Genomic DNA, 12,409 nt, shown 5'->3' on the forward strand with positions numbered 1-12,409 from the left:
GTCCACACTAGCGTGTTGTGCACTAACACTAAAAGTTCCCTGTTGCATATTAATGTAGTCCTGTTTCAAACTGTACTATGTTGATGTGCACGAGGGAACTTTTAGTGTGCAGGATCAGGGGCCACATGGGCTAGTTAGTGCACAACACGGTAATGCGAACTAAAATTTAAACCTCTCCTGTGCAGGCCAAAGCACTGTGTAGACAAGCCCTTAGCCTTCAAGGAAGGCAGAGTCAAGCATAGTCCCCACTGGTGACTTCAAAGTTTTTCAAAGGCTTGAATGACTGAATCAACTGGAGTTAGGCTCCTAACTGTCATTTGCGTTTTTACATGTCTTCCCCTGTGACTGCAAAGGTCCTGCACAGTCCCTCCTCATCTTCTAACTCAGCGTTTCCCAAACTCGTTCTGCCTCTTGTGTAGGGAAAGCTCCTGTCGGGCCGGGCCGGTTTGTTTACCTGCTGCATCCGCAGGTCCAGCCGATCGCGGCTGCTAGCTGGGAGCTGCTGGAAGTGGCGGCCAGTAAGTCCCTCAGCCCGCGCCGCTTCCAGCAGCTCCCATTGGCCTAGAGCAGCAAACCACAGCCAGTGGGAGCCGCGATTGGCTGGACCTGCGGACGCGGCAGGTAAACAAACTGGCTTGGCCCAACGGGATTTCCCTGCACAAGTGGCAGAACAAGTTTGGGAAACACTGCTCTAAGTGACCCATGCTATCCCAGGATCATTTAGCAAGATGTCATCATGACTTGTTTTGTTTTTCCACCAGAAATGTGTGCTTATGGGACACTTTGGTATCCCCTGGTAACAGTCTCATTCACGGTAAGTACTGCAGTAAAACACATTTCAGTTTTTTAATAGTTAAAGGATCAAGTGGGATTTGTGCATGGATTTTGAGAGGAAACAATTCATATGGGGCTAGACTAAACATCTGTATTACAAGTTAATCAGTGTATTCTTTTATTATTGTTTTTAGTGTAATTTAACATACAGTATGAATTTTATATTTTCTCAATTTTAAAAATTTCAAGCGGGGATGTCTGCTTAAACTATAAATCAAAATTAACTGATTAAAGGAATACTAGAATCCATCTCACTTACATCTGCTGGCTCTGCAGCTCTAATGAGTGTAGAGTAATACAAAAAGGTTTGTCATTCATGTAGCAGATCTGACTGTATACATTCAAAAGGAGCAGATCTGTGGAGTAAAAAAGTGCAAGTCACCTTTCAGACTAGAACTGTACTTTAAAGTTGAAAACTACAAATCTGTAACAATCTTACAATATGTCTCTCAGCCTTCACTTGTCATGATCATGGTGCCACAGTACTTCAGTATGCACCTAAGCAGCAACTGCTGATTTCTGGAGGCAGGAAAGGATGTGTCTGCATCTTTGACATCAGACAGAGACAAATCCTTCATACCTTCCAAGCGCATGACTCTGCTATTAAGGCTCTTTCACTAGATCCTTCTGAAGAATACTTTGCAACAGGCTCAGCAGAAGGTAACATGAAGGTAAGATTAGTGAAGTGGCTGAGTTGTGATATGAATTTTACATGGAGATAATTCAGCATAATGCACTGTGCTATTTATTTTAATTTATTACTGTCTTTCTGAATTTGTTCTTGTTTTCCTTTGTATTTCTTTTTCCTGCAACAGTGCTAAAGTAATTATTAAAATAAACAGCCAATTGATCTATAGCGTAGTGTCAGTAACTGTAGGAAAACATCAAATTCTAAATAAGAATTTTAACTAGTTGTATTGGGGTAGTGTTTAGGAACTCCAATCATGGACCAGTACCCAACTCTGCTTAGACACTGCAAAAGCACGCTCCCTGTCCCACAGTGTTTGCAATCTGAATACAAGAAGAAAGACAACAGGTGAATGCAACAGACAGAGAGAGAGTGCAGAAGTTTTGCCCTTAGCTAAACTATGCTATAGAGCAGTGGTCTCCAAAGTAGGATGCGTGCACCCCAGGGGGTGCGCAAGAAGATCCTTCGGGATGTGCGGCAGGAGGAGCGCCACCAGAGCAGCACTGCTTTTTTTTCCCCCCCACCCCCTTCGGCAGTTCGACCGGGAGTCCAAGCGGCTTTTATTTTATTTTTTTCCCCTCCCTTGGCAGTTTGGCCAGGAGCAGGGGGTACGTGCTCAAAAAATTTTTATTGATTGGATGCACGATCAAAAAAAGTTTGGAGACCACTGCTATAGAGGTGCAGTATGTTTATAGTCAGATAGGAGAACCCCTGCCTCCTAATGGCCTGAACCTACATCACTGAACTTGAGGACTCTCCACATTTTGGAGAACTGGGGTCCCAAGTCAGAAACTCTCATTATGCACCAGTGTTAATGAAATTTGAGCCAGATTCTCTGCCCCTGTTCCAGCGGAGGGTAATTCTTACCTGGCATAAAAGCAGTTTGTATGCCAGCCGCCATCCTCATCATATGGGATAAGTCAGGAGTGGGGCATGCAGGTAACAGAAGGCCAGGATGAGGTGGAGGGGAGCACAGCTTCACTACATGAATTCACAGCTGGTGTATGGTCGCTTAAGAGACTGGCCAGCTGTTATCCATTAAAGCAGCCCTTAGGCTGCTCTAACTTATAGCTGTAAAAGAGCATCTTGAGAATCCTGGAGCTGTACAACTTCCTCTCTGACCATCCATATTTTCTCTCCCTTCTTCTGTGCTGAATGGGTTTTGATGCAGGAAAGGTTTGATCCAGATTCTCAATAGAAAGGGCACATTTTAACCCCATTTTGTCTTGTCTGTCATTCTCTTAATATAGGTCTGGGGACTGACAGGCTATGGTTTAATTCATTCCTTTAAAAACGAACATGCCAAACAGTCCATATTCAGAAATATTGGTGCTGGAGTCATGCAGATTGAAACTGTGCAAGACAATCGCATCTTCTCCTGTGGAGCAGATGGCACACTGAAGATGAGAGTTCTACCTAATGCTTTCAACATCCCTGCAGGCATTTTTAACGTTCTGTAGATTTATGTTTAGTCCTGTTTTCTGTACAGTTCCGTTAAATAGCTACAATGCAGTAATATGCATTCATGAAAGGAATTATCGTACATTGCTTTCAGAGCAATTACTGCAGCATTAAATATTATATGAAACTGAAAAAAAGACTGACTTTTAAAGCAGGATTCTTGAGCACTGCGTACATAGATTGGTGGGAATGGAAATGCATGTAGCGGATTGTAAAAACAAAGAATAAAACCCATTAAAGTCATACGTAGGTTACTGCTCAATAACCTACAGTAAGCCTTCTTTAGTAAGCATATTACACAGATTTTAACAGTAGCCACAGACATATACAAGCACCATGGCGCTAAATAAAGTCAATAACCAGTTTGTAATGTGATTCAGGTTTTATTTTTCTTCCAGTTCTTGCTACTAATTGAAGCATGTCTACAACTACTCATTTAAAAAAAATAGCCTGTTGTAACGAAGGGTATTCAGTGTATGGAAGAATTTGTAGGCCAGGAAAGTGTAATAGATGCAAAAGCTGTGGAACAATGTGCAATGAAGAATGTACTATGAGACACCTGTATCGTTTTATGCGGATATTTTTACCAGGTAGTATTAATACACTGTTGATACTATACATTGCACATGAAGACATTTTTAAAATGCGATGTTTTCTTAATTTGCACATTACTTTTTCTTTGATGGCTGTGTTTTATATTTTGGAGATCTGCCTTTACATTAGGAATGTAATGTGAACATTAAATGTTTGTAGTGAACAGAAACATGTTTTTAGTTAGCTTTTAATTTTGAAACTCTTATCTTTGTCCAGGGAAAAGAAAGACTTCCTTAAATGAAGCTATGTAAGAGAATACCAATGTAACATACAATGCCACATTTCAGATGAATGTCGGGCTTTATGTGGCTAGCTAATAAATAGTTGATAAAACTGGTAATTTAAGTTATTACCACAGCATATTGTATAAACTATGCAGAGTTCAATATTGTTTGCTTGTAATATACTAGCCACTGTTGTCATATTTAGATGTATTTTTCTGTGTAAACAAAAACCATGTTCTTAATAAGATATTGGAATGGATGTCTGTGTATTTAAATGTTAACTAGTTGTCCTACTTCTTCAATGAGAATTTTGGTGTCTGTGTGGCAATGTAAAATATAATGGGATAAAATGCACCTTTCTCCAAAGGGGATTTTAATTGCAGGTTGTGAAGTATGGATATGAAAGAAAAGGAAGTGTCATTTGTTAGTTTTACCTTTGTAAGTTAAATAAATTCCTTTTATTTCATGGAACAGATTAGTTCCTGTGCAGTCTTTTGTCTTGCACTTAGACTTGTAGAAACTTCAATATCATGATTAGATCTGTAGTCACCATTAGAACTAAAATTGTCATTGGCAAGAAAAGAGGTTTGCAGTCAGACTTACATTTGTGTTTCGCTGCTCCCAAGGGGTTCAAGATTAACAGAACTGAAGTTCACTTTCTACAGCACAGGCAGCTGCACTACACACTCTTCTTACACCATCCTACCAGTATGGTTCCTGTCACTTGGGTGAATTCATTCTCCTTCCTGCTTGTTCAGTCCTTGGACTCTCTGATAAGGTTGCCCACAGTGGTGTCAATTTGATGGAAACAGTCATTGGTCTGAGACCACTAGTTCATTTGACATGCATCACATCAGAAAAGTTTCCCTTTCCAGCCTGCATTAAGTTTGTCCTAAAGGTGAAATGTTTCCTAATCCTACTGCTATTTTTCCTAGCCAGAGTGTCCTCAGTCAGTTTAATTACAGTAGTAGTAATAAATATCCAGCTTTAAAATGTGAAATTTAAAATGAGTACTGGTATTTTATGTAGTCAAAATGAGCAAAACAAAAACAAACATTCTAAATTATTTCTAGTTTAACATCCTAAAGCTAAATTAAGTAGATTCAGTATATGTTATTTTTAATATATTGAACTTGCAACTTAAGGAGGATGTTACTCACAAAAATGAATTAAAATATAATGCAGCAAATGACAATGATATTTAATGTTTCTGATATTTGTTACTGGCAGCAGTTCCTACTTCACCTAACCACTGCATATTTTGAAAAGCTTTAACATAACTCAAAGTAGGTTAGTTACGTACCCAGGCACTTGTTACACACACAACACTTTCAAACCACATCAAAGAATCTGACTTCAACTTACAAACGTCAAGGAAAATCAAGCATCAGGCAGAAATGCATCCTTAGTACACCTACTTTGTTTTTGTTTTCACTGCCTGTTTTAGTGATTATGTTTACAGCAAATACATTGAGCAACCTTCCCATTAAGATAACATTTTTTGTTGGGGAGGAGGAGGAGGAGATGTTATATGTAAGATAATGATAACTCTTTGTCTGGATAATGATTTTTACTATGGTTATGTGAAGATGAACTTTCAGCTGAAACCCATAAAGGCAAAGGAACTTGGGTTCAGAAGTTTATTCACCCACAGTATGTATATATAGATATAGATAGAGAGAGAAAGACTTCACTCAGAAAGCTTAAAATGTGCTTTAAACTATAGAGATCTGTTCCTCCCACCATTTGGAAATCAGGTATTGATGCAGTTAAGGAGGAAGCATTATGGTAGCCATGCTAATATAATAGATTAGAAACAGGAAGACTGTACTTATATGGAATTGAGGGTGTTATTTGTGAGTAGGAATGCTCATTACTCTGCCCACTTATATATATTTTTATGCTCCCTTTTAAAAAAAAGGGAGTTGTTTACATAGTCGCAATTCAATTCTTAAGAGAGAAAGTACAGGAGCGCACAGAGAAAACTAGCACTCCAGCTGCAGTGCCTTTCACTCTAGTTCACCCTTACCTTGGAAGTCTTTGGTGGGGTTCAACTGTGATCAGTGAGCTCTGGCCTCCTCAAGCTCCTGAAACAGCTTCCAACAGCTTGAGGTGGTGAAAAATAACCAAAAAACCAGAGGACTGCCCTCCTGTCCTTTTATAAACTACCAGTCTCCTCTGTCATGTGACCACCTGATCAGTCACAAAGGTGAGCATAGACCTCTCACCAGGTGATTCCCCTGATAAACTAACTTCTGGCAGAAGTCAGCCTTTTGTTTAGGAGCCTCCTATTTGACTAGAGAGCTATCAAGATTTAACAACCTTACATTGTTAGCCCTGTGCTACTACCTCCCTTGGAAAACATGGTGGTAAAACATCAGAGAAGGTAACCAACCCCCACATTCAAAATGGCATCTGCAGGCTGATGCAAACAGATGTTCATAATTTCAACAGAATTCATTTGTTGTCCACAGAAAATTTCCTCAAATCATCACAGAAAGCTGTTGCTCATAAATAACCTACCTTTTTCTATAGACAGTAAGATACATTGTAGATGGCACATCACTATTTTGTGACAACTCTAAAAAATATGAGTGACACTGAGAACATAACCCATTCAACAATGTTCCTTTGCCTGATGTTTAATTTGAAAGGTTGGTGCTGACTTCTTTTTAGTGTGGGAGCATTGAGATAGGCAGGGGCAAATTGCTAGTGAAGGTCACCTGCCTGTGCAGGTGGCTGCATTGATGGGGGAGGTTTCCATCTTATGATGCTTTTTTAGGCCAATCTCTCAGTTTAACGTTGTATAGGTCTGATAATCATATCCAATATGCTTTTCTTTTTTCAAATGAGATATGCACTGGCAGCTGGCCGGTACAGCCGTTCCTGGGAACTGTTGACTTGTTTTTATCAGCTTGTAAAGATACCAATGGATCTGAAGTTAATTAAATTCCTTCACATGGTGCTGTAGAACACATGGATGTTGAAACTCTGGCCTGTTTGCCTTAAACACAAAGGCCTGATTCACCTCTGCCTTGTGCTGTCATTTACACCCATTTAAAAGTGAGTGTTAAATGCTACCATTTTAACGTGGTAACATATTACACCTGCTTTGCGCAAGTGTGACTACATGACTATGCAGGGCTCAAGCCAGTGATGAATCAGGCTCAACCAATATGAAATGGAGTAGAGTTTCAAACCACGCAATTTAAACAAAGAGCTACATAGCCTAGTTGCTAGTAGTCAAACTACTAAATACATTATTCTTAAAGGCCAAACAAATTTAATCCCTTCCAGCCTCTAAAATGTTGTTTTTCCTAGTGATCAAGATCAAAAGTTCCTGGCTATATTTGAATGTAATCCAAGACTAAAGTTAAGCAGGACAACCAATTTCATCATCAAGCACTTTGACCAGTACATTCACTCTCATTCAAAGTTTTAGGTTGCTGTTTTTTTATATAATATGCTAATACAACAGTAGAGTCTTCATTTGTGACTAGGAGTTTTGTGTAAATTTGGGCCCAATTTCTTGGAAGCATAGTAGGGCAAGTTACACTTCCATAAAATGGTGAGAAAGATGAGGTTAGCTCAAGATAAGCAATCCAAAAAAAAAAAAGATAAATAAAAGGAGCTTCACCTGCTCTGACTACATTTCCGAGTGTAGCACCTCCTCCCACTGAGTACCTGAGTTCACATTTCACTAGCCAACATTTACATCACCTCTCTATTTGCTTTGTGGTTATTTAGTAGTTAGCCAGATTTGTCAAATTTCAGGATTCTTGCTTTTTTCTATTTTGACTTATAAATATGGAATGAGTTTTTAATAAACTATTACTTTGGTCTTTACGGTATTTACTTTAGTACAAAAATTACTGTCCCTGATCATTTTAATCACTGTACATCAATTTTTTAAAAAATATCACAACTAAACAAAATTCAGAGTTGATGCAAGGTATTAAATGGAAATGATACAAAGAAGCTTATTTGTAAACATTGTTTAGACATTTATACTAAGCTATAATCACTGACTAGAAGATAATTGTAGACAGTAATTGTAAATTAAGAGTAAAAACAGACCCTATTGAACATAGTATTGTAGAATAATCAGTAGACAGTAGATATAATTATGTCCTGCATGGTAGGGAAAAAAACAAAAATAAGTTTCTAACACACAGCTCTTCCTCTATAAAGCTAAGAATTGCCTATATAATTTAAGTATATTTAAATGACACAAGGGAGTCTGGTCTCCCCTTTATGCACACACAAACAACCACTAACCATCAATAGAAAATGTGTGTATTCTGCAGGGAGGAGATGTATAAGGCCTTGGCTACACTTACCGGCAAGTTCGACGGCTGGAAATCGAACTTCTGGGTTCGACTTATCGCGTCTAGTCTGGACGCGATAAGTCGAACCCGGAAGTGCTCGCCGTCGACTGCGGTACTCCAGCTCGCCGAGAGGAGTACCGCGGAGTCGACGGGGGAGCCTGCCTGCCGAGTGTGGACCAAGGTAAGTTTCAACTAATTCGAAATAAGGTACTTCGAACTTCAGCTACGTTATTCACGTAGCTGAAGTTGCGTACCTTAGTTCGAATTAGGGGGGGTAGTGTAGACCAAGCCTAAGATACAGCTTTAAATAACCTACTTAGCCCAATATGGCCAGCATGATGTATCATTTTAAAATAGCATTCAGCTGTCAAAATGTACATGGTATTGCATTAAATAGCCATTTTCCCATGTATACAAGTCTCTATCTCTTAGACTATATGAAAGCATAGCAAGAACAGATTGTGCTGATCTTAACTCAAAGCTTGCATCGATTTGCTTCTCTCTCAACAAATCAAAAGCAAAAGTTACCCTCATATCCTTAGTATCAGTAACATATAGCACTCCACATGCTATGAATGCATTGCCAGCTTTGGACTTGGGGTATGTAGTGTTGATATGCTGAACGACTGAAAATGTCTCTTCGTCAATATGTGCTACAATGATATTTTCATCAATACTTGAGGCATAGATAATCCAAAGACCCTTTTCATCCACTGCCACGTTGAAGTACGTCTTAGCGTTAGAAAAGAGGTAGTGGCGACTATCGTGTAAGGCATTTTCAATTCTCAGGGTTCTGAATGATGCTGTATCAAGCTCAAATCTGAAAGGAAATAAAATAAATATTTAAGATGCTGGTTTAAGAATTTGCTTTTCATACATACATAATTTGGGTAAATTCTTAGTATGGAAGAGGTCTCTCGGGAAGAATTGTCTTGCCTTTACAATTTTTTAAAAACAGGACAAAACCTTTGCTCAGAGGGTTTAGGATTTCCTGACAAAAATAATTGTGTGCGCTCGTGCCACACTGCTTGTGCTTGCTAGGGGGAAAGCATCCTCTCCGGGTTTAAATAAATACTAAGATAATCCTATCAAAACAGTCAATAATCCTTCGTCTGTCTTCCCTGGAGAGATGTCTGGTGAGAGCATCGTAACAAACCAGGCACCCAAAACACCCATCTCTGTCTTTTAGATTTGTGCCCTCTGAGCTGCCGCCCCCAGTTCTGGTTTGCTCTCACCTTTTCTGGGAGAGGTGAATATGGTGGTCAAAGTGAGGTCAACTAGATCTTGTGTCAGATTTTGAAAAGCCTAAGGTGCTTTTGAAAAGCCCAATAGGCTTCTAAAGACCATTAAAATCTGGCGCCAGGTACCCAGTGAATGAGTCTCTAGCTATCTAGGCTTTGTACCAAATTCATCACCATAGTAACTGAGCAGTTTACAAATATTCAGGCTCTCAGGGCTAGATTCAAACAAGGGATTTTGATACCTGAGATCAAAATTTAGATCCTCAAAACCCACCTACTCCTATAGGCACCTAAAATCCCTAAGCACCTACATTGCCACTGGTGGTCATGCACAAAGCCACTGAAGTTCTGGTGCTGCCAACCACCTCAGTGCCTAAGCCTCAGTGGGATTCACAAACTAGGTGTTCCCTATCTATCTCACCTGTGATAATTCAGTAGGTGTTTCCAGAAGCTGCCTAAAAGAACGCCTACCAGATTGCATGAGGAGGTGCCCCCCCCTTGTGCCCAACAGCCCGGTGGTTAGAGCACTCACCCAGGTTGCAAGAGACCTGGTTACAAATGCCCACTCTGCCAGATTCAGAGCAATGATCTGAGCCCAGGTCTCCTACCTCCCAGGTGAATGCCCTAGGTCAGTGTTTCCCGAACTTGGGATGCCGCTTGTGTAGGGAAAGCCCTGGCGGGCCGGGCTGGTTTGTTTACCTGCTGCGTCCGCAGGCCGGCCGATCGCGGCTCCCACTGGCCACGGTTCGCCGCTCCAGGCCAATGGAAGCTGCTGGAAGCGGCACAGGCCGAGGGATGTGCTGGCCACTGCTTCCCGCAGCCCCCATTGGCCTGGAGCAGCGAACCCCGGCCAGTGGGAGCCGCGATCGGCCGGACCTGTGGACGCAGCAGGTAATCAAACCGGCCTGGACCACCAGGGGCTTTCCCTACACAAGTGGCGTCCCAAGTTTGGGAAACACTTCCCTAGGCTATAGAGTCATTCATTCCTCTAATGGCCTAAAGAAGATTTAAGTATTTCATTCAAAATGGAACAGCTTCAACAGGAGAGAATGAGAGAAACACCCCCCACACACACACACAGAATCCCCTGTAGCCCGCTGCTTAGTGGGACATCTGGGAGACCACTGAAGTGTTAGGGAGGCAGCAGCACCATCACCTTCTTTTGTGAGAAAGGACTGACCTGAGCTAGGTTCATGATGTGAATCCCAAGTGGAGGGAGGTGACTCGCTCTGGCCCAGAGGATAGGTACCTGACTCCCTCTGGGGGGCAGGGGTTAAACCCCACCCTTCTCCTTGGCATTTCCTACTGGCTACTTAGGCAGCTCCTCTCTCATCGTGCTGGTTTCTGTAAACCTGATTCTTAGGCACTTACATGTATTCTGCAGGGCTGAGCCTCTGCCCTTTTCTGCCTCCTACCTGCACACCACCCACACAGCATGATGAAGGAAAACCTGGGCTTGGTCCTTGTTGGGAGTGATCTACTCTAGAGTTATAACCAAGATAGTTCCTTCACTCACCACCAGCAGCAGCTGCTTTGGGTATGGCATAGTGCACTATTTCACTAGTGTGAGAGAAGGAAGATCAAACTGAAGATTTTTTCTTGAACGAAGCACATGAGAGAAAGGGACAAAGCATTCTCAATAGAGGAGATCTGCCCTTGGAAAAGGCTGCCAGGGGAGCTCAGACAAATCCAGAGTCTGATAACTTTTGGAAATGCTGCAAAACCTTGTTCTTTGATAAAAGTTTTTCCAACAAAGCAACATTTACAACATCCAGCAGCCAGCTCCCTCTACACTGAGTCCTTCACATAAAACAACTATAACTCCCCCAAGTAGAACTTTCTATAACTCAAAAGGGAGAAGAGCTAGAGACTCTATGAAGTCCACTGAAGACTTTGCCAATCTATTCTGCATGGAAGTAGAATTTCTGCCTGAGGTATTAATAACTGAAAAGTGCGGTTGACAATAGAAAGGCCATCTCTTGGCAATAGGTACCCTATCATATTACATTGTCAAGATAAGTCGAGGTGGTTCAAAGTCTGAGAACATTTAAGGTGCAAGGAACTGGAAGGGTCTTTGGTAGAACAAACAATGTATGATCCCAGCAACCAGCTCACATTCTTTTCTCACTGCATCTCTTTGGGTGCCAGAGATGCACACCTGCCCGGGAAGAAACTTCAAAATACAATGGTGTTCTTGCCTCAGATGTCAGAGACTCAGCCGGAAATTTGAAAGCAGCTGAAATCTTTAGCTTGTCCTTGAAGTCCATTTGCTTGGCTCTTCCCACAAGGCTGAGTTTTGTTTTTGATTAGCACTGTCTGCCCGACTCCTCAGTAAAAGCTAACAAGACACAGATGTGGTGGCATGAGCAGTTCCAGGTTCAGACCCAGCAGAGGCGGGGTGGGAAAGCCATAGCAACTTTCTAGTTATATGCAATCATATTGTGAAGTCGGCACTCTACCAGGGAGCCTGCAGGCTCACCACGTTGCCTTGTAATCACCTGATGCCTGAGTATTGGTATATGGCAGTCAATGCACAGCACAAGTTAGAGACCACTACTAGCAGCACTAGATTGCATGTGACTTTGTGACTGAGCTACTGCACAGCCATACATGCATGCCAACTCAGCAAGAAGGCCTGGCATGCCAAGAAGCTCCTGTGCCAAAGGCAAGTTCCACTGTATCCTACCTTTCATAATTACATGGCATGATTGACATGATCCAGGGAGCTCTCTGAAACAACAGACGATCAATACAGTGGGCTCAACTTTCTCGGTGCCAGCTGAGTGGGAAGGGGAGGCTCTAAGCCACCTTTTCACCTCCCCAGTCCTGGGGCTGAACCAGTTCCTAGCATAAGCTTCCATATCATTGCTCTAATTTACATGGCTGGAAGAGCCATTCCACTGGCCCAGGATCACCAGAGCACACGGCACTCTGGCTCTGCCCTCAGCACACAGCTTTGATACCTTTTTGCACCACAGAAGCAGCAGGGTTTTCCCCTGGGATGAAGATCTAGCTAGCTCAAAATAGTTAAAATTTGTA

At 41.6% G+C, this 12,409-nt stretch overlaps 2 protein-coding genes across 6 annotated transcripts in view; one reads left to right on the plus strand and one right to left on the minus strand.

Annotated features, from left to right (window-relative positions):
* DMXL2 (Dmx like 2) overlaps nucleotides 1-4,272 on the plus strand; it is a 113,326-nt gene extending 109,054 nt beyond the window's left edge. For all 4 annotated transcript variants that reach the window (XR_010590995.1, XR_010590996.1, XM_005295473.4 and 1 more), the window contains 3 exons: nucleotides 762-814; nucleotides 1,288-1,505; nucleotides 2,773-4,272. Coding sequence is in view for 2 of the 4 variants with exons in the window: in XM_005295473.4 (XP_005295530.2) it covers nucleotides 762-814; nucleotides 1,288-1,505; nucleotides 2,773-2,982 (481 nt within the window). In the remaining 2 variants the exon portion in view is untranslated. The remainder of the gene's footprint in view (nucleotides 1-761; nucleotides 815-1,287; nucleotides 1,506-2,772) is intronic.
* A 706-nt stretch (nucleotides 4,273-4,978) lies between these two features.
* Nucleotides 4,979-12,409, minus strand: part of GLDN (gliomedin) — a 37,762-nt gene continuing 30,331 nt past the window's right edge. The window contains exons 10-11 of one of the 2 annotated variants that reach the window (XR_006175323.2): nucleotides 8,425-8,949; nucleotides 4,979-8,124 (exon numbers count right to left, since the gene is read on the minus strand). Coding sequence is in view for 1 of the 2 variants with exons in the window: in XM_005295472.5 (XP_005295529.2) it covers nucleotides 8,490-8,949 (460 nt within the window). In the remaining variant the exon portion in view is untranslated. Of the gene's footprint in view, nucleotides 8,950-12,409 lie in introns of both variants that reach the window. The other variant, XM_005295472.5, reaches the window with a different exon arrangement.

This window comes from Chrysemys picta, chromosome 10 (genome assembly GCF_011386835.1).
Source record: "Chrysemys picta bellii isolate R12L10 chromosome 10, ASM1138683v2, whole genome shotgun sequence".
Taxonomy (NCBI): Eukaryota; Metazoa; Chordata; order Testudines; family Emydidae; genus Chrysemys; species Chrysemys picta.